We start from the raw sequence: 21,943 nt of genomic DNA on the forward strand, positions 1-21,943 counted from the left end.
GAGCATAGTTCCTTACATTAAAATTGCCCATCTTATGGACTTAGGCCCTGACTGTTACAGTCTTTTCAGTGGACTGGTTTCTGCCTTTAGGGACTTTTTTTGGTGGAATTTTATATGATAACATAGAAAAACCTTCAGAGTTAATTTTGGCTTTTAAAGATGTGGTGTTTTTTCTGTTTTTTGTTTGTTTCGTTTATGGTTGTACCACGTGACATGTAGGGTCTTTGTTCCCCAACCCAAAATACCCCTTGCGGTGGGAGCCTGAGTTTTAACTGCTGGACTGCCAGGGAAGTCTCAAAGATGTGTTTTTTTTAAAAAATCACTTTTTTAAAAAAATTGAACTATAGTTCATTTACAGTGTTAGTTTCTGGTGTACTGCAAAATGATTCAGTTGTATATATATATATATACATTCTTTTTCATATTCTTTTCCATTATAGTTTACTATAAGATATCGGATATAGTTCCCTGTGCTATCCTGTAGGACCTTGTTGGTTATCAATTTCGTATATAATAGTGTGTATCTCCTAATTCCAAACTCCTAATCCTCCCCGTCCCCTTTCCTCTTTGGTAACCATGAGTTTGTTTTCTGTTAGTCTATTTCTGTTTTGTAAATAAGTTCATTTGCGTAATTTTTTCCAGATTCCACATATAAGTGGTAGATGGTATTTGTCTTTCTCTGACTGCACTTAGTATGATAATCTCTAGTTGCATCCCTGTTGCTGCAAATGGCGTTATTTCATCGTTTTTAATGGCTGAGTGATATTCCATTGTGTGTGTGTACTCCACATCTTGTTTATCCCTTCATTTACGGATGGACATTTAGATTGCTTCTTCCGTGTCTTGACTTTTATAAATAGCGCTGCTGTGAACATAGGGGTGTATGTATTTTTCTGAATTAAGAGTTTGTTTTCCTGGGTCTATGTCCGGGAGTGGGTTTGAAGGATCATACGGCTCCTCTAGTTTTTAGTTTTTTAAGGAACCTCCATACCTGCACCAATTAACATTTCCCCCAGCAGTATAGGAGGATTTCTAAAGGACATGTTTTGTACTCACTGGCCTTGCATGTGAGTCGTCACTCATGTCCTCTGCCAACTGCTGCATAGCTCTTAGCAGGGAGAAGGGCTCCGCTCGCAGCCTCTGTGAGGAGGTGTCTCTCTGAGGACCTTGGGCTCTCCCTCCTCTCCTGTCCCTGGGCTGGCTAATGTCACTGGGAGAGGCACTAGACAGCTACTTGTGTCACGTCCTTCTGTGGGAAAGAAATGAGCAGGGCCATTCTGAGTCTCCTGAGAATTTCACTTTGGGAACGAAGATGGGAAAAGCATTGGGAGCTGAAGTTGAAAGAACGCATCTGAGCTGATGTGAGGACGCTGGAAAGGCCCCGCCCTTCCAGGAGCGGCCAGGCCACAGACCCTCTGAGCGGCAGCAATTCCAACAAGAGGAGTTGATGTGAAATAGAAGAAAACACCCGATTTCAAGTGGGAGGAAAGTAAACACTCGGAGGGAAGCTGTGTTGTATTAACGGCAGAGAGAGGGTCCCAAGGCAGACTGTACTGCAAGTTCTCAGGACACGTGTTCACTATTTTTTCCCCTGGCTCTTGGCAGTTATGTTCTCATGACTTGTCTTTATTGCTTGCATTCAAAGGCCCTAACTTTCATAGTGCACAGAATATATGGAGTCCTCTTTCCATCACAAGGATTTGCCTCATTTTTTTCATGGTGCCTCACAGTCTGCCCTGTGGTTTATGACATGAATTTAACTCATTTTGGGGAACCCTGTTCACCTCCCTCACCCCATTCTCTGCTGTGTTTTTCTGATGACTTTTTTTTTTTTCCCAGTTTGTCTTCTGCTGAGCTCCACTGGAGTGTGTTGTTTTGACTCTGTGCAGAGTGGATGGTGATCTCCCATCTAGCGGGGGCCGGGGACTCCCTTGGTCAGCAGTCACGTCCTCTTATTTTATCCCACGCCCTGGACCGTGCTGAGGGAACAGGCAGTGCAAGTCAGCGGGGATTTCTTGTGGCATTTCTTGTGAAATGCTTAATTTGGGGTATAAACCGGGGAGGTTTTAGCCCTTCCTTAGAGTGAGTCATGTTTGACTGAAATAATTTTATTTTGAAGGAAGCGAGAGGCTTCCCTGATGGTCCAGTGGTTAAGGCTCTGGCTGCCAGCGTGGGGATGCGGACTCAGTTCCTGGTTGGGGAAATAAGATTTGACATGCTGTGTGGCGTGGGCAAAAGTTTTAAAAGATGAAAAATATTAAAAGGAAATGAGTATTTAAGTGTTTGTGGGAAATGGGAGACTTAAACAGTAACTCTTGGCTTTGGTCAGCAGCTGAGTATCTAGTCCGTGCAATGAAATGGTGACCCAGTGGCCGAAGAGTGGGAAAGCTTATATTCTTTCCATCAGGTGAACACTTGACATCTAAATCCTGGCTGCTATTTATTTTGGACCTTAAGCATATGCTGTGGTTAACAGGGCAGCTTGTCTTGACATTATCCCCTGCATGCGGTTTTATTTTTCTTTTCTGTCTCCCCTTCCTTAAGATATTTTGGAAACTGCTTTGTTTGCCAAGTTACTATATTCAGTTCTGAAATGTTTGAATGATATTATGTTTTGTCATTGAGCTTAAATCCTCGATCTGAGAAAACAGTACTTGCAAATAGTGTTCTTGTCTTCTGTATATTACCTTGAACCTCAAGGTTACATATTTTTCTTAAGAAAAAAATATCATGGTATATTTGTTTCCTAGGGCTGCCATAACAAAAATCCTACAGATGGGGTGGCTGAAGCAGTGGAAATGCATTGTCGCATAGTCTTGGAGGTTAGAAGTGCAAGATCAAGGTGTCAGCAGAGGTGGTTCATTCCCAGGGCCGAAAGGGAAGGACCTGGCCCAGGCCTTGCTCCTTGGTGGTACATGGGTGTCTTCTCCCTGTGTCTCTTCACCTTATCTTCTCTCTTTGCATGTTTCTGTGTCCTTTTTTTTTTTTTGAAGGACACCAGTCATTGAATTAGGACCCACCATAATGACCTTGGGACTTCCCAGGTGGCACTAGTGGTAAAGAACCTGCCTGCCAATGCAGGAGACTTAAGAAACTTGGGTTCAATCCCTGGGTCAAGAAGATCCCCTGGAGGAGGGCGTGGCAACCCACTCCATTATTGTTGCTTATTGTATTTTTTTAGATTCCACATATAAGTGATATCATACAGTAGTTGTCTTTCTCTGTCAGACTTACTTCACCTAGTATAATAATACCTGCAAGTCCGTCCATGTTGTTACAAATGGCAAAAATTTCATTCTTTTTAATGGCTGAGTAGTAATCCATTGTGTATTTGTACCACACCTCCTTTATTCCTTCATCTGTTGATGGATACTTAGGTTGCTTCCCTATTTTGGCAGTTGTAAATAATGCTGCTATTCACATTGGGGTATGTGTATCGTTTTGAATTAGTGTTTTCATTTTATTTTTTAGATATCTACCCAGGAGTGGAATTGCTGGGTCATATGGTAGTTCTATTTTTAGTTTTTTTGCGAAGCCTCCATACTGTTTTCTGCAGTGGATGTACCAATTTTCATTCCTACCAACCATGTATGAGGGCTCCCTTTCCCCACATCCTGGCCAACATTTGTTATTTGTGATCTTTTTGATAATAACCATTCTGACAGGTGTGAGGTGATATCTCATTGTGGTTTTAATTTACATTTCTCTGATTAATGATGTTGAGCATCCTTTTATATGTCTGGCCATCTGTATATTTTTGGAAAAATGTGTATTCAGTTCTTCTGCCCATTTTTTAATCACTTTTAAAATATTGAGTTGTATGAGCTGTTTATCTGTGTTGGATATTAACCCCTTATGGGTCGTAAGATTTGTAAATATTTTCTCCCATTTAGTAGGTTGTCTTTTTGTTTTGTCAGTGGTTTCCTTTGCTGTTCTAAAGCTTTGAGGACCACCAGTTTTTGTTGCTCAGATTTAGGTACTTCTCTGGATATGTCAATGATCCTAGTTTTCACCATACATTCTTGTTACTTAGCTTTGTTGGTCCATCAGCATTTCTTGTTTTCTCATGTAATTAGAGAAGGTAGAAATTGAGAGTGTGTTAGCCTGGTTATTCTTTTTTCATACTTAAGCACTTCGCCTTATCCCACAGTGTGTGTATGCGTGCACACACATGTGTGTATGTGCATGTCCTTTGCAGCCTCTCTCTGGGACGTGCTGTCCAGCTGGTGGACCACGTATCCCTCACTAAGCAGTGTACCTGTTACTGTCATTCTTTGCCTCACCAGGTTATACCAAGACTGATTTCTGTACTAAAACCTGGATTCTAGTTAGTGCTCTCCTTGCATTAAGTGTGTGAAATTGAGCTAGTTGTCCATAGTTGTGCTTCCTTCCTTGCCTGTAGAGTGAGGGTAAGACTGTGATTTTCAGATTGGATCCTGTAGGATCTGGTCTCATTGGGGAGCTCTCGGTGGGAGATGGGGGCACATCAGGCAGGGTTCTTCATCCTACCTCCACCTGAGCAATTGTGAGTATCTCTTGGTTCCACTGTTGACTAGTTGTGTGATCTTGGGTGAGTTGCTTGACCTGTGTGTCTCAGCTTCCTCCTCTCTAAAGTGGGCATAATGACAGAACCTGCCTCTCGGAGTTGTGGTGATACCCAAATGAATCAGTAAATGCAAGGTGGTTAGGAGAGTACCTGACATTATCAGGTATGGTAGGCAGTGTAATGACTCTCCAAAGATATCCCTTCCTAATTACCAGATAACCTGTGAATGTTATCTTAGGTGGCAAAAGAGACTCTGCAGTTGGGATTAAGTTAAGGATCTTGAGGCGGTGAGATTATCCCGTGTTGTGTCATGGTGATCCCATTGTAGTCATGGTGGTCCTTGAAAGAGTAGGAGGAGGAGGTGTAATGACCATAGCAGAGGTTGGAGGGATGTGATTAATGGCTGGGGGGCATGAGCCAAGGATTGTGGGCACCCTTTAGGAGCTTGAAAAAGCCCGCAAATGTGTTCTCCCCTAGGGCCCCAGAAGGAATACAGCCCCGAGGGACCCAGTCTGGACTTCTGACCTCCAGAAATAGAAGATAATAAGGTGGTATTGTTTTAAGGTACTCAGTTGGTGGTAGTTTACTTTAGAGCAGCAATAGGAAACAAATACAGAAGTGTCAGCTGTTTTCTCGGTTCTCACTGTAAGCAAGATTTTCTTTGAACGAAGAGATGTGTGGCCTAAGTTTGAATAAGATGTCATTCTCATCTGACAGCCTGCTGTGGCAGCTCCTCTCTCTGTACACACAGCCTCACCCAAGAAGACTCTCTGTGTTTGCAGAGATGTGCATTGTGGCTGAGGTCTGGAATAAGGCAGGGTGGGGTGGTGAGGATTGGGTGGTGGTCTCCAAAGTGTACCTGCCTTGTGGGATTCTCTGCATTGTCCAGATCATCCCTTCTGAAGTGTTTTTCGTAATGACTTGATCACTTTGGTCAACAGTATCTGGTTGTCGGTTATGCTCCATATTGGGTCTTTTTTCTAGTTTTTATTTATTTATTTTGGGCCATGCAGGGTTTTTGCTGCTGTGTTGGCTTTTCTCTAGTTGCAGCGAGTGGGGGCTACTCTCTAGTTACAGGTGTGCAGTGGTCTCTCTGGTGGAGCATGGGCTCCAGGGCACGTGGACTTCAGTAGTGGCAGCTCCTGGACTCGAGAGCACAGGCTCAGTAGTTGTGGCCCACAGGCTTAGTTGGGCTTCTCTGGTGGCTCAAATGGTAAAGAATCTACCTGCAGTGTGGGAGACCTGGCTTCGATCGCTGGGTTGGGAAGATCCTCTGGAGGAGGGCATGGCAACCCACTGCAGTATTCTTGCCTGAGAATCCCCATGGACAGAGGAGCCTGGTGGGCTACAGTCCATGGTGTCTCAAAGAGTCGGACACAACTGAGCGACTAAGCACAGCACAGGCTTGGTTGCCCTGCAGTATGTGGGATCTTTCCAGATCAGGGATCGAACCCATGTCTCCTGCATTGGCAGGAAGATTGTTTACCACTGAGCCACCAGGGAAGCCCCTCCGTATTGGGTCTTGAGTCCTGGTTTATGCATTTGTTTTGAGGCATCTGCATCTTTGTGGACTCAGCTTGTGTTCCTTTACCCCTGATGTTTGTCAATTCAAGCCATTCTCTTACTAGTGACTTAAGATGCGGTTTATTCTGTGATTAAGAAGAACTCTCTACACAGGCACTCTAATTGGGTTGGCATTGGAGAGTTAGGGCCCGGAGGGCTTTAACGTAAGAGTTGCAGAGAGTTGCTGGCACTTGAGCTGCTCGAAGTATAGCCTGTGATGTGGCCTTCAGGCCATGACTAGCCCAATAAGGCATTTTGGGCTCCAGAGACATTTGCACCACTTGAAAAATCTGTCGGATGAGTTGTTTTCTTTCTTTTTTGACTGATATAGAGAGGCCAGGATGCTATTCTTGTACACGGTGCTGCAGTCAGTTCTGTAAATCTGGAAAAACACGAAGGAAAATGAGAAGCTAGTCCACAGTCCTGGAGGAATTTTGTATCACTTCCAAGTTCCTTGGATTAACGTCAACATTATTTCCTTGGCATGAATCTGACGTGAAAGAAATTAAGTTCTTAGAGTCTGTACCCTGTTCATCTCTAAATAAAACATAGAAGAATTTGGGGACGTGTTTTGATGTGCAGAATGGGTGGTGGCAGTTCCCTTGGCAGAGCCGGTGCATATTTGATAATCTAGTGATTTCAGTCTCTACATGCCGAGGAATGTGAGCTTCTAGGTGCAGTTTGTCTGTTTGGAAAAAGAGTTTAGAATTTGATATGGTTGGTAAAGAATCCAGAGTTTCAAATTTAGTGAATGAGAAAGGTACATTTATTGGCTGTTTCAATTTCCATCTCAAACCCAGAATTAGAGAGCATGCCATGGTTCCTCAAGTGTGCCATTTAGTGGTTTGGTTGATGGGACGGGATGTTGCAGAGATAGTCCTGTAGTTACAACTTTATACCCAGGGCCAGGCTTGTCACTTCAGGGGCTCTCATGTACCCAGAGGGCTGCCTGGCAGTGACGTAGAACAATCCGAATAGAGAGGTTTCCCTTCCTTCCAAGTGTCTGTATGTGTCTAATAGTTCAGAACTATTAGGTTCATAGGTGGCTATGCTGTAAGAAATAATCTTCTCGTTTGTCAAACCATCAACAATGAGTGGGGCAATCCCAGCCAGTGTCTGGAGGCTCTCCAAACCTGGATTTAAACTGTAGTTGGGGACTTCTCTGGTGGTCCAGTGGCTAAGACATTGCACTGCCAATGCAGGGGACCCAGGTTCGATCCCTGGTCAGGGAACTAGATCCTACATGCTACAACTAAAGTGTGGTTGGATCTCTCCATGTGGAGTTCTGCATCTCAGACTGAGTAGGTCTCAAATACAACTCCTCATCTCTCAAACTTCTTCTAGCCCTGGGGAGAGTTTTAGTGCCTGTATTTTTCTCTTCCATTTGTCTGCAGATTGAAGACCTGAGAGTTCCACTCTGGGAGACTCTGGAAGCTGCAGGTTCAGTTGAAAGGGTGCAGATCCCTTTAATTCTTTTAAGTCAGCTGTGCTTTTTGTGCACACACAGGCATCGTATTGGGCTTCCCAGGTGGCTCAGTGGTAAAGAATCCACCTGCCAAGGCAGGGAGACACAAGAGATGCGAGTTTGATCCCTGGGTCGGGAAGATCCCCTGGAGAAGGAAATGGCAATCCACTGTAGTATTCTTGCCTGGGAAATACCATGGACAGAAGAGCCTGGTGGGCTGTAGTCCATGGGGTCGAAAGAGTCAGACATAACTTAGTGACTAAATAACACCACCAACAACAAAAGCTTCATCTTATCCAGTAGTATGTGCCAGCCTTGAGGGTGTTCCTGGAGAGTAGTGCTAACTTACCATCCTTGGGAATTAGCGTGCAGGAGAGGATGAGGAACATGGAAGCATACAGTATATGAATTTTCCATTTAGTTAGAGGCATTCAAGAGAACTAGTTGAGATCTGTGCTAAGGCCCTGGAGATCATGTCAAATCTCCCAAAAAGTCAGAACAATGTGATGGAAAAGACATCGGTAGAAGCTTGAGAGACCAAGGAGTTGATCCTTTGCCTCCAGGACATAATATGAGCAGTCTAAAGAGGTCTGTGACCTTGATCAAGTCACTAATCTATCTCTGAACCTACTTAACCCATTTGCAACATAAGCTAACATCAACACTCACCCTACAGGCTGGTTATAAGAAATAAGTGAAATATTATTTGTAAGCCCATTAGCACAGAGTAGGCACTCAACAAAGGTAGTCACAGCTAGTGGGCCTGTCGTTACCTTCCCCTAGCAGAGGAGTGCTGCCAGCCATTGTAACTTGTAACTTAGACTGGTTGAGTTTCATGTGCTATGATAAACCTTTATCTTTGGCACAAGGCATCTTTGTACTTATTTAATGGACTGTACTAAATGTACAGTCTTATGGTTTTATTATGTCTGAAAAGGCAGCAGAGATCTCTCCGAGTATAAACTACATGGGAGAAGGTGCTGTGCTTAGTCACTCAGTTGTGTCCACTCTTGGCAACGTCATGGACTCTAGCCCACCAGGCTCCTCTTCCATGGGGATTCTCCAGGCAAGAATACTGGGCGACTCCAGGCCATGACCTCCTCCAAGGGATCTTTGCAAACAAAGGATCAAACCCAGGTCTTCTGCGTTGCAGGTGGATTCTTGACTGTCTGAGCCACCAGGGATTTAAAATGTACTATAGAGACTTCCCTCATGGTCCAGTGGTTAAGAATCCATCTTCCAATGCAGGGGACATGGTCGGGGAACTAAGATCCCCCATGCCTCAGGGCAACATGCCTGTGAGCCACAACTAAGACCTCATGCAGCCAAAAATAAATAAATAAAATATTAAAAAAAGTGTACTACATAACAAGGTGATAAATTTGTGGTGATTAAATGGAACTGGAGTTTGGTGTGGTGAAATTTTTAAGCAATAAGAAGTTTTCGTAATGAATTCTTAATAACACTAGAAAGAAGTCAGTGGAGGGAAAAAATGATTATATTCTAAAATAAAAATAGATGTAACTATAATACCTAGTGCAGAGGTAAGAGAGAAAAGTATGGTATTTGCATAGGAAGAAATGTATCATATTAGCTGTGCAAATACGATTCAGTTCAATTCTGCTGTTATAAATATTTTCAACTAGTGAGATTAGGAATTATGAAATAAATGTTGAGAAATGGATGCATTTAAATTATAGCTGTCTGGAGAATATCTTGCCCTGACATTATGAAAGCATGCTTCTTGAAGTGTTCTTTGACGTGGTAGTTTTGGATAAAATACTCAAAAGTAAGAGATTCCAGAGGGGAAGAATAGATTTTATACCAGCATTTATGGTTCTGTGGGCTTCTCTGGTGGCTCAGATGGTCAAGAATCTGCCTGCAAGGCAGGAGACTCGGATTCAATCCCTGGGTGAGGAAGATTGCCTGGAGAAGGGAATGGCAACCCACTCAACTATTCTTGCCTGGAGAATTCTTTGGACAGAGTAGCCTGGCAGGCTAGAGTCCATGGGGTCATAAAGAGCCTCTGACATGACTGAGTGACTAACACATGGTTCTGTATGTATAATATAAGCATTTATATGTTGTTTATATATGGCATATATAAATAAGTACATAGAGACTTACATATATAAATAGACAAATGGAACCAATTACATGCCCCTGTTGAGAACTGGTAAACATTAGCAAAATGAAATACGATAAAGTTATTAAAAATGATAATAAGCCCACACAACACTCACTATTTGGAAATAGCTGCATGAGCTAAAAAGCAAAAACGGTGTGGTCCCTGTTTCAAAGATACAGGGAAGCACAAGGGTGTCAGCTGCTGCCTCAGGGCCCAGATAAGCTGTGGCAGGAGAAGAGAGAATACTAACTAAATGAGGCAGTTTTGGGTGAGCAGTGCTGTGAAGATCACGCACTGTGGAACAGAGGGGGGTGTAGGGAACAGGGGTGATGATTTTGGGGAGGGTGGTGTGATTGGGAGGTTTCTGTGAAGGAGCCAGCCAGACGGGGGTGAGGGTGGGGAAGGAGCCCTTCCGGGGTGGGTCCGCACTTTGAAGCCTGTTAGTTCACTCCAGTAACTCTTGCCTGGAAAATCCCATGGACGAAGGATTTTCCGTCTATGGGGTCGCTAAGAGTCAGACACGACTGAGCGACTTCACTTTCACTTTTCCCTTTCATGCATTGGAGAAGAAAATGGCAACCCACTCCAGTGTTCTTGCCTGGAGAATCCCAGGGACGGCGGAGCCTGGCGGGCTGCCGTCTATGGGGTCGCACAGAGTCGGACACGACTGAAGCGACTTAGCAGCAGTAGCAGTAGCAGCAGCAGCAGCAGTGTGGAGTGAGTTTAGCTTGTGTGACCCAAGAACAGGCCGGCATGGCCAATCCTAAGGAATAATTGTATGTTTGCCTGGATTAACTCTGGAGTGACCTCAATAGCCAGGGTTTATATTTTTTTTTAGAAGATATATGCGTTTATTATTTTATTTATCATGCCTCTTGGCATGTGGCATATTAGTTCCCTGACCAAGGATCGAACCCGTGTGTCCCCCCTGCAGTTGAAGCGCAGAGCTTAACCACTGGACTACCAGGGAAATCCCCAGGCTTACATTTTTATGATTTAAACATTTTTATTGTGAAATTTTGGTGGAAATACAGAAACATGTGAACCAGGTGCATGCTTTAAAGAAGAATGAGAAAGCAAATATCCACAGACTCACCACTAGCTCATGAACTAAAATAACCTTCGGGTCCCCTCGTAGCGGTCTGCTACATCCTCTGCCCTGACCCCAGTGGTGAACATCGTGTGACTTTTGAGAGAATGAGTCACTTACTGTTCTTAATTTTTATGTAATTTTGTGACCTATGTATGCAACCTAAACATAGGGTTTAGGGGAGCTTGCTTTGAACTTTATGTGAAACAACCATACTGTGTGGATTCTTTTGTGACTTCCTTCTTTCCCTCCAGTTTGTGAGATTAATCTGTGTGGATGCGTGAATTTATATTGTAGAAAGTACACATCTGTAAGTGCATGTGTGCTAAAGTTTATCTTAGGAATTTACCTGGAAGGACAATTTTAGGTTGTAGGTTCTCATCAAACTTATTAGATAATGCCAAAGTACTTAAAAGGTAATTATATCAATTTTTGGGCTTCCCAGGTGGCTCAGTGATAAAGAATCTGCCTGCCAAGGAGGAGATGCGTGTTCTATCCCTGGGTCAGGAAGATCCTCTGGAGAAGGAAATTGCAACCCACCCCAGTATTCTTGCCTGGGAAATCCCATGGACAGAGGAGCCTGGCGGGCTATAGTCCATGGAGTTACAAAGAGTCGGACATGACTTAGTGACTAAATCACCACCACTGCATAACAATTCTTACCTTTGCTGGCAGTAAGTGGAAATTTTGTTGTTCCACATACACCAGCTCTTGAGGTTGCCAGACTTATTGATTTTTGCCAATGTGATGAGTGTACTGAGGTATGTTGAGGTTTTCTTTTCACTTTTATAATCACTAATGAGTTTGAGCACCTTTTCATGTGGTTTTGGGCCATTTGGATTTCCTTCATTTCGTTTTGCAAAGGGCCTATTCAAATGTTTTGCCCAATTTTTTATGGGACTTTCTGCCTTACCTTAGTGATTCACAGCTGCTGTTTGTACCTTTACGGTATGTGCTTTTTCTTTACTCTTTAATGTCTTTAAAATTTTAATACAGTCAAATTTCATTAACCCTTCTATATTAGTCTATTTATTACTTAGTAACAAATCACCCCCTTGTCTAGTGGCCTAATCAGCAGTCTTTATTTCAGTTTGGACTCTGCCCACTGGGCAGTGTGATCTCATCTGGGCTGCCTCCTTTAAGGCGAGAAGCTCTGCTTCTGTGGGTGGGATGTCTGACCGATGGGGCAGTAAGTGGGGGGCCTGGGCCGCACATCTTTTACCATTTAGGAGGCTAGCTGGGACTTGATCAATGGAGGCCAGAGGCTTTCAATGGAGTGGAGCAGGGAAGTGCGAAGTTCTAAAGCTGGAGGTTCCGAATTAGCAGTGTCACTTTCATCACATTCTTTTGGCCACAAGACCAGCCCAGATTCAGGGGGTGGGATGAAACTCTACCTATTGCCAAAAGGAGCTGAGGAATCCCATTGAAAAGAGAAGCTCTTACAAAGGAGGGGTGGAGAATGAGACCATGCTTTTGCAACCCATCACGTTTTACATTATGGTTGTGCTTTTGTTCCATACTCCAAGGGTAAGAAATTACGATCCTGTGTCACCTTCTAAAAGGTTTCTGGTTTAGCTTTGGAAGAATGAAGTTTCCAAAACCGAGATAGTGGAGGTTGTTAATAATGAGGGAAGCTATGCATATCAGGGCAGGGGTTCTAGGAAAAACCTTTCTACCTACTCCACAATTTGCTCTGAACCTGAAACTACCCTAAAATAGAGTCTGTTAAGAAAAAATTAAAAGCACTTCCCTGGCGGTCCAGTGGTTAAGAATCTACCTGCCAATGCAGGGTACACGGGTTCTGTCCCTGGTTTGAGAAGATGCCACATGCCACGGGGCAACTAAGCCTGTGACCCACAGCTAGAGAAAGCCCATGTGCCACAGGGAAGACTCAGCGCCGCCAGAAAAAAAATAAACAACCAGACCATGAGCGCAGCTGGAAGAACTGGTGAGGGTTATTAGGACGTTTAAGAAGTGAGAAGCGGCAGCTTGTCAGGGAGAGCATTGGGGAGGCATTGTGCTTAATGAGTGGCGGTAGAGTTGGTTAAAAGATTTTTTTTCCAATGTAAAAATAAATTTTTTCTTTCATTCCTTGCTTGTTAGCTATAATACAGTGACGAAAAAAGAGAAGCTTTTTGCTGCTACCGTCTTAACACCATCTTATTAAAAACAGCACTCAGTGTTCATGTCCAATGCTTTGATTTCTTGTCCGTATTTATGTTTTGTGTGAGTGCTCTGATCAACAGTTATGGACTGGTGTTTTGCTTTTTCAACTTTTCTATTTGCTTGACAGGAAGTTTTACTTTAACACAGTCTGTCGGTATTCATTGCAGTGAGCCAGGAGCCATACGGGGTGCAGGCGTCAGGGAGCAGCAGCTCTTAAGGTGCTTTAGAAACAAGATTGTACCCTGGCAGGGGCATGAGCTTTGTACAGACGACTTTGGAAGCGATCAGACCTTTGCTGTTGTAGTAGCTGTGTGGCTTAGTGCTAGTTATTTAACATCTCTGAGCTTTGGCATTCCATGGTAAAGTGGGGATAACCTTTATTTATCTCTTTAGAGTATTGAGTGAGGTTAAAAAATACATAGCCTGTAGCATGGTGTGTGGTCTGTAACATAACTGTTAGCCTGTTACAGAAGTAGAATTTTCCACTATTTTCTATAAGTCACCAATTAAAAAAAAAAAATAGATGAGGCCCTATAGGTCTTTTGGAGAATGAATGCTTTCTGCCATTTAAGCTTGGCCTTTGGCTTACCTCGCTGCTGCTGTTTGCTTTGAAAGCTCTTTGAATTCTCTGGGTTTCTCTGGCCAGAGTTGGACTATCAGTTAAGGGCATCTGGTGGGATGACTGGGCTTTGGGATGTTTATATTTGAAATCGTTGCACCTAGTTGGATATCGTCAAGCCTTGGGAGATAGTCAGGTGTAGTGTGCCCCTAATGATAGCTAGAACTTTGGAATTGGCCCACATTCTGACCTGAGTGAGTAGAGAACGGGAAAGTGCTTTTGGGAGCAATATAAGTATTTCTGCAGCAATTGTTACATCCTAGAACATAGCAGACAAACTCCCAGGGAGTGCCCAGGTGGGATGCTGGGCCCCTTGGCTGGGGAGCTGGGTTGTGACTCGTCACAGCTCATGTGGAGGAGAACTCCACAGCTCTGCCGTCTGAGGAGGAATCAGTTCATGCTAAACCTTGACTGGAAGCAAGAACCCCCGTGGTCACTTCATCTGTCTTTCCAGGTCTCTCGGCAGCCCAGCGGAAGTTCGCTCACTCCCTCAGAGACTTCAAATTTGAGTTTATCGGTGATGCAGAGACTGACGATGAACGCTGCATAGGTATGTAAAGACGAGGTTTTGGTTGGCTTTTCTTTGTTTTGGCCACCAAATAATGATGCCTTTCTCCTTACAGATGCTTCCTTGCGTGAATTTTCTAATTTTTTGAAGAATCTGGAAGAGCAGAGGGAAATCATGGTGAGTGGTGGGGTGTTAATGAACACGTCCATCTTTAAATGGGGGGAAATCTGGGTGTAGAAGCTGATTCTGGTGGAGGTTTTGGTGCACTTATCTGTGGATGAGTAGTACCTGGTAATGGAAAGAAGCCTGGGTGAAGTTTGGGGAGCCTGGATTCCTAGTTCCCCAGTGGCACCGCTAATGGTGAGATTTTGGACAAGTTTCTGAACCTCTCGACCAAGGCCCTGTGTCTTCATCTGTAAAAAAGTGCTTTGAACTGTATCAACACTTCCTAGATTTTTGTTAGCCCTGGAGCAGTTGCATTGAAATCAACTCTCATGCAGGATCATCTTAACATATCAAGAAGACAAAAGCAGGAAACTTACAGGAGGACTTCCCTGGTGGTTTGGTGGTTAAGACTCCGTCTGCTAATGCAGGGCACATGAATTTGATCCCTGGTCTGGGAACTAAGATCCCATGTGTCTCGGGGCATCTAAGCCTTTGAGCTGCAACTCCTGAGCCCATGCCACAGCTACTGAGCTAGCACACCCTAGTTCCTGTGTGCTGCAACAAGAGAAACCACTGCAATGAGAAACCCACACGCTGCAACTAGAGAGTGGCCCCATCTCACCCCAATTAGAGAAAGCTCATGTGCAGCGACAAAGAGCCAGTCAAAAATTTCTTTTCTTAAAAACGACAACAACAACAAAAATGATAACAGCTTATGGAGAGGCAGAGGGATAGCAGGGCAGTGTTGGAACTTGCCTCATTCTGTGGGTTTCTAGGCTGTGTGCAGAGGAAGAGAACTTGAGCCTGCAAGACTTTAAAATCCCACTTTGCCTTGAAATACACAGTCACAACAGTAGTAGTAATAGCTCCCCTCCGTTGAGTGCTCTCCATGTGCCCAATGCTATGCTGAGTGCATTGTGTGCGTGATACTATTTCGCATGAATTCTGAGGGCGTTGAGTAGTATTTACCAACGTTTCTTAAAAGCTTGTATTTCTCTCCTGACATTCATTCACTCAACAGAGATTTGCAGCAGAATCCCCATTGGATTATGATACACTGTATTGTCACCAGTTTTTTCAGGCCTTAGAGAAAAATGACAGTCAATTTTTTCTGTGTTCTTGAGAAGGAGTACTTCCTAGAATTATGTTAAAGTGTAAGTGTATAAGCTGGAGGAGGAATTGGCAACCCACTCCAGTATTCTTACCTGGAGAATCCCATGGACAGAGGAGCCTGGCGGGCTACAGTCCTTGGGGTTGCAAATAGTCAGATGCGACCGAGCGACGGAGCACGCACATGTAAGTGTATGAGTGAGTTCAGCTGTGGTGGTAATACTACTGAACATGACAGCTGAGAGAATGGACCTTTACCCTGTGCCTGGTACTGGTCTAGGCTGTTTACCTGTTACTCAGTCATTTAATTCTCGCATCAGCCTTATGATATAGACCGTGTGACTGCCCCCTGATTTACAGATGAGGAAACCAGTGCAGCACCTTGCCCGGCATCATGTGGCAGCTGAGGGCTAGAGTCAGGTCAGGCTACAACCAGACAGTCTGAACCGCCTGCCAGCGCAGCCAGCTTCCTAGATGTTGCTGTAACAAGGCCAGTTGCTGGTTGGGATTTCTAGCTGGTAGAATGGTAGTAGGAGAAGTAGGAGCGAAGCACTGCTTGTTTTTACCCCAAGTTGCATAACCAAATGTTGTTTACTTTTAAAATCTATTTGTATTAAAAATTTTTTATTGATGTATAGTTGATTTACAATATGGTATTAATTTCAAATGTACATCAGAGTCAATCAGTTATACATACACAAATATATCTACTCTTTTTAAGATTCTTCTCCCATATAGGCCATTACAGACTATTGAGTAGAGTTTTCGGTGCTTGCTATACAGGAGGTCCTTATTAATCTGTTTTATATACGGTAGAGAGCACTGATTTTCTACTTAAAATAACCAACACCCATGGCCTCTAAAGGCTTTAATGTAATTCACTCTGCACCCTAAATTCTGAGACAATTTGTGTTTGTTGTAAATACTGAAGTGGGCACGTGAAGGTACTGGGCTTGTCCTGGGTTTTTTTTCCGGCACAAACTGACATATTCAGCTATTATTAATATGCCCCTGTAGTCAGTGATTTTTCAGCTCTTTAGAACAGTCTAAATGTCAGAGTGGATAAAAGTAGTGCCATGAAATCACCCTGTTAATGCATGCAGTGGGTGTGGGCGTGTGGGTGGGGAAAGCGCATGTTCTTAGTTAATGTTAATAGCGTCAGTTTTTTGTTCTCAACGCTTTGACATTTACTCGTATTTTCCTGGGATCCTGAGCATTCTACATATGTGTTTGCTCTGCTTTTATGCTTCAGTTACTGTTGAGAATCTGAGCACACAGAGGCAAACCAAGCAAAGTCCTTGCCCTCAGGGAGGTTACAGCTTGGAAAGGAGAGGTGATAGACAAACTTATTGTCACGTAGCAGTAAGTGCTACAATATAAAATTGAGGTAATTCCCTGGCAGTCCAGTGTTTAGGACTCTGGTCTCACTGCTAAGGGCCTGGGTTCAATTCCTGATCTGTGAACTAAGAGCCCAGAAGCCACCTGATGAGGCCAAAAAAAAAAAAAGAAAAACAAAATTGAGAAGGGCAAGGAACCAGGGAGTGGGTTGGGGCACCGTTACCTCTGGAGTGGCGTGGGAAGGAAGTCTTTCCAGTGGAGAACTATGAAGGCATCTTGGTACCCAGGGGAGGAGAACTTTAGGCAGAATGGTACTGGAGTTTAGCTCTACAGAAACACAGGGTGATATTCTGTAGCTGGTGCTCTGTATCTGTGGAGTTTGCCTTTGCAGATCAAAAATATTTGAAAAAAAATTCCGTCAAGTTCCAAAAAGTAAAACTTACATTTTCTACATGCTGACAATTCTTTGTCTATCATATAAATTGTATTCACAACTATTTACATAGTATTTTCATTAGGCCTTATTGTGCTTTTCAGATATTGTGTTTTTATTGCAGATTTGTGGCGACCTTAAGTTAAGCAAGTCTTTAGGTGCCATTTTTCCAATGACATTTGCTCCCTTTTTGACTTGGTCACATTTTGATAGTTCTTTTTAAAGTTCAAACTTTTTCATTGTTAATACATTTATTGGGGCGGTCTGTGATCAGTGATCTTTGATGGGACTACGGCAAAGAGATCACGACTCACTGAAGGCTCAGATGATGGTTAGCATTTTATAGCAGTAAAATATTTCTAAATTAAGGTGTGTACATTGCTTTTTAAAGATATAATGCTATTGCACACTCACTGAATTGGTGGCTCAGATAGTAAAAAGTCTGCCTACAATGCGGATGACCCAGGTTTGATCCCTGGGTTGGGAAGATCCCTGGAGAAGCAAATGGCAACCTGCCCAAGTATTCTTGCCTGGAGAATCTCATGGATGGAGGAGCCTGGTGGGCTACAATCAGTGGGGTCACAAAAAGTCATACACGACTAAGCAACTAACACTTTCACTTCGTATTAAAAACATAGTTGTGTATACTGGGAAATCACAAAATATGAGTGACTTGCTTTATTGCAACATTCGGTTTATTACAGTTATCTGGAATTGAGCCTGCAGCTGCAGTCTTCTAAAATTGAACCTCTGAGCTCTGTCTGCTTGTATTATGTATTGCAAGTCATCTAGAGATGATTTAAAGTAAATAGAAGGATATGTATAGGTTATATGCAAGTATTATGCCATTTTTATGTAAGGGACTTCAGCATCCTTGGATTTTGGTGTCCGTGGCGATCCTTGAACAGTCCCCACTGGATTCTGAGGGACAACTGTATCTTTGGTTTCTGTGCCTTGAGACGAATTGGCTGGAATGTGGCTGTCTGATCAAGTGTGCTTGTCAGAGCTGTTGGGAAGCTGACCTGTTGATTGAATCTTCAGCTGTGCTGGGGGTTGATTGGCCTCTGTCTCAGGCAGAATGAGGGTCACAGAGCTGAGTTTCCAGTGCAGGGTAGAAGTAAGAATGGGATGTTGTCTGTATAAGGTCATGAACCTCAGAAAGGAATGGGACAGTATGTCACAACCCATGTGTGGGGATGGCAGCTCCCAGACAGCAGGAAACAAACCAGAGCAGAAAGCAGTGGAGGGCGGCTACCACCAACCATAGAATTCAGTGGGCACCTAATGCTTTCTTAAAATTATTATCTAAATTTTTTAGTTTGAAAAATTTTGAGCATGTTCAGATAGAGAAATAGAATTAAACTACACATACTTGGTGTTTACCTTCAGTGGCCACTGCCACACAGTCAGTCCCATTTCTCCTGTACTCCTCACCACCCCACCCCAATTATTTTGACAGAAAGTCCAGTATTATATTGTTTTATCATAACTCTTAAAGAACCACAATATCCTTGTCAAAGATGGGCTCAATAAAGGACAGAAATGGTATGGACCTGACAGAAGCAGAAGATACTAAGAAGAGGTGGCAAGAATACACAGAAGAATTGTACAGGGGATTCTGGAAGGGGAACACATGTACACCCATGGCGGATTCATGTCAATGTATAGCAAAAACAATACAATATTGTAAAGTTAAAAAAAAAAGGACTGTACAAAAAAGCTCTTCACGACCCAGTTAATCATGATGGTATGATCACTCACCTAGAGCCAGACATCCTGGAATGTGAAGTCAAGTGGGCCTTAGGGAGCATCACTGTGAACAAAGCTAGTGGAGGTGATGGAATTCCAGTTGAGCTATTTCAAATCCTGAAAGATGATGCTGTGGAAGTGCTGCACTCAATATGTCAGCAAATTTGGAAAACTCAGCAGTGGCCACAGGACTGGAAAAGGTCAGTTTTCATTCCAATCCCAAAGAAAGGGAATGCCAAAGAATGCTCAAACTACCGCACAATTGCACTCGTCTCACACGCTACTAAAGTAATGCTCAAAATTCTCCAATCCAGACTTCAGCAATACGTGAACCATGAACTACCAGATGGTCAAGCTGGTTTTAGAAAAGGCAGAGGAACCAGAGATCAAATTGCCAACATCCGCTGGATCATCGAAAAAGCAAAAGAGTTCCAGAAAAACATCTATTTCTGCTTTCTTGACTATGCTAAAGCCTTTGACTGTGTGGATCACAATAAACTGTGGAAAATTCTGAAAGAGATGGGAATACCAGAACACGTGACCTGCCTTTTGAGAAACCTGTATGCAGGTCAGGAAGCAACAGTTAGAACTGGACATGGAACAACAGACTGGTTCCAAATAGGAAAAGGAGTATGTCAAGGCTGTATATTGTCACCCTGCTTATTTAACTTATATGCAGAGTACCTCATGAGAAACACTGGGCTAGATGAAGCACAAACTGGAGTCAAGATTGCTGGGAAAAATATCAATAATCTCAGATATGCAGATGATACCACCCTTATGGCAGAAAGTGAAGAAGAACTGAAGAGCCTCTTGATGAAAGTGAAAGAGGAGAGTGAAAAAGTTGGCTTAAAGCTCAACATTCAGAAAACTAAGATCATGGCATCCAGTCCCATCACTTCATGGCAAATAGATGGGGACACAGTGGAAACAGTGGCTGACTTTATTTTGGGGGGCTCCAAAAATCACTGCAGATGGTGACCTCAGCCATGAAATTAAAAGACACTTACTCTTTGGAATGAAAGTTATGACCAACCTAGACAGCATATTAAAAAGCAGAGACATTACTTTGCCAACAAAGGTCCGTCTAGTCAAGGCTGTGGTTTTTCCAGTGGTCATGTATGGATGTGAGTGTTGGACTGTGAAGAAAGCTGAGTGCCGAAGAATTGATGCTTTTGAACTGTGGTGTTGGAGAAGACTCTTGAGAGTCCCTTGGACTGCAAGGAGATCCAACCAGTCCATCCTAAAGGAGATCAGTCCTGGGTGTTCATTGGAAGGACTGATGTTGAAGCTGAAACTCCAATACTTTGGCCACCTCATGTGAAGAGTTGACTCATTGGAAAAGACCCTGATGCTGGGAAGGATTGGGGGCAGGAGGAGAAGGGGACGACAGAGGATGAGATGGCTGGATGGCATCCTCAACTAGATGGACATGGGTTTGGGTAAACTCCGGGAGTTGGTGATGGACACGGAGGCCTGGCGTGCTGCGATTCTTTGCGATGGGGTTGCAAAGAGTCGGACACGACTGAGCAACTGAACTGAAGTGCTAAACAGAAGTACACGGTGTGGTTGCCTGGAGAGGCGAGTAGCTCAGCCTGTGCTTGCTGGGAAGGGCTTTATCAAAGAAGTGGTATTTGAACTGGAGTTTGTGGGGTAGAGACTTGGGGTGGGGTTCTTTGTATAGTTTAACAAACTCATACCCACAAACACAGTGACAAGGAGATAAGGAAGTTCTCTCAGGAGCTAAAATGGATGACAGTACTTTCTGAGAACTTTGAAAAACTCTTGTTTTTCTTAAAATTGTTACAAAACAGCAGCACGTTAAAAGTCACATATTAAAAAGGGGGGGGGGCATGGAAAATGACAGCTGTAAAATAGAGGTAGACATACTCTGAAATTGGTTACAAGAGCTTAACAAAATCTTCATGTCACTTAATCTTTAAAAGTGGTTAGTCAGTAGACATGTGAAAAGATGCTCAACATCACTAATTATTAGAGAAATGCAAATGAAAACTACAGTGAAGCATCATCTCATACTGAGCAGAATGGCCATCATCACAATATCTACAAATGAATGTTGGAGAGGGTGTGGAGAAAAAGGAACCATCTTGCACTGTTGGTGAGAATGTAAAATGGTGCAGCCACTATGGAGAGCAATATGATGGTTCCTCAAAAAAATAAGAATAGAGTTACCATATGATCCAGAGATCCTACTCCTGAGCATATATCCGGACAAAACTGATTCAAAAAGATACATGAACCCCTATATTCGTATAGCACTGTTTACAATAGGCAAGACATGGAAGCAACCTAAATGTCCATTGATGGATGAATGGATAAAGAAGATGTGGTATGTTCACACACATACACACACCTATACACTGGAATATTACTCAGCCGTAGAGAAGAACAAAATAATGCCATTTATGGCAACATGGATGGAAACAGAGGGTATCATGCTAAATGAAGTAAGTCAGAAAGAGACAAATACCGTATGATTTCACTTACATGTGAAATCTAAAACAGGACACAAATGAACCTGTCTGTGAAACAGAAACAGACTTACGGACATCAGGCTTGTGGTTGCTGAGGGGAGTGTGGGGGAAGGATAGGCTGGGAGTTTGGGATTAGCAGATGCAAACTATTACATATAGACTACATAAACAACAAGATCCTACTCTATAGCACAGGGAACTATATTCAATATTCTGAGATAAACCATAATAGAAAAGAATATAAAAAAGAATATGTATAACTGAATTACTTTTCTGTTCAGCAGAAATTAACAGTGTAAACCAATTGTACTTCAGTTTTTAAAAAGTGATGAGTATTTCCTGAAGTCCTAAATTAAATGATGGTGGAGCATAATACTTAGATATTTACAATTAAGTCATTAAGATGTTAAAAAATATAATCTGTGTTTTAGAAGGCAAAAACTGGTGCCACATATTTTTTAAAAAGCTTTCCATCTCCTAAATAAATGTTAAAATATGTTTTGGGGCTTTAAGGGATAAAGACATAAGACTGGAAGTTCAGCAATCAGGAATACATGCTTCTCTGTTT

General features: G+C 43.0%; 1 protein-coding gene, 1 long non-coding RNA gene and 1 other non-coding gene across 6 annotated transcripts in view; all 3 read left to right on the forward strand.

Annotated features, from left to right (window-relative positions):
* ARHGAP10 (Rho GTPase activating protein 10) overlaps window positions 1-21,943 on the forward strand; it is a 358,841-nt gene that overhangs the window by 74,931 nt on the left and 261,967 nt on the right. For all 4 annotated transcript variants that reach the window (XM_081544290.1, XM_081544292.1, XM_081544291.1 and 1 more), the window contains exons 2-3: window positions 14,032-14,127; window positions 14,201-14,262. In XM_081544290.1, coding sequence (XP_081400416.1) covers window positions 14,032-14,127; window positions 14,201-14,262 — 158 coding nt within the window. The remainder of the gene's footprint in view (window positions 1-14,031; window positions 14,128-14,200; window positions 14,263-21,943) is intronic.
* LOC145527038 (uncharacterized) lies at window positions 520-8,930 on the forward strand. Its single transcript, XR_014069422.1, has 2 exons — window positions 520-5,779; window positions 8,682-8,930. It is a non-coding gene; the product is annotated as an uncharacterized LOC145527038 (long non-coding RNA).
* Window positions 7,269-7,341, forward strand: TRNAG-GCC (transfer RNA glycine (anticodon GCC)). Its single transcript has one exon. It is a non-coding gene; the product is annotated as a tRNA-Gly (tRNA).

The sequence above is a fragment of the Giraffa tippelskirchi genome, chromosome 11 (genome assembly GCF_054371585.1).
Source record: "Giraffa tippelskirchi isolate mGirTip1 chromosome 11, T2T-mGirTip1v1.2.pri, whole genome shotgun sequence".
NCBI lineage: Eukaryota > Metazoa > Chordata > Mammalia > Artiodactyla > Giraffidae > Giraffa > Giraffa tippelskirchi.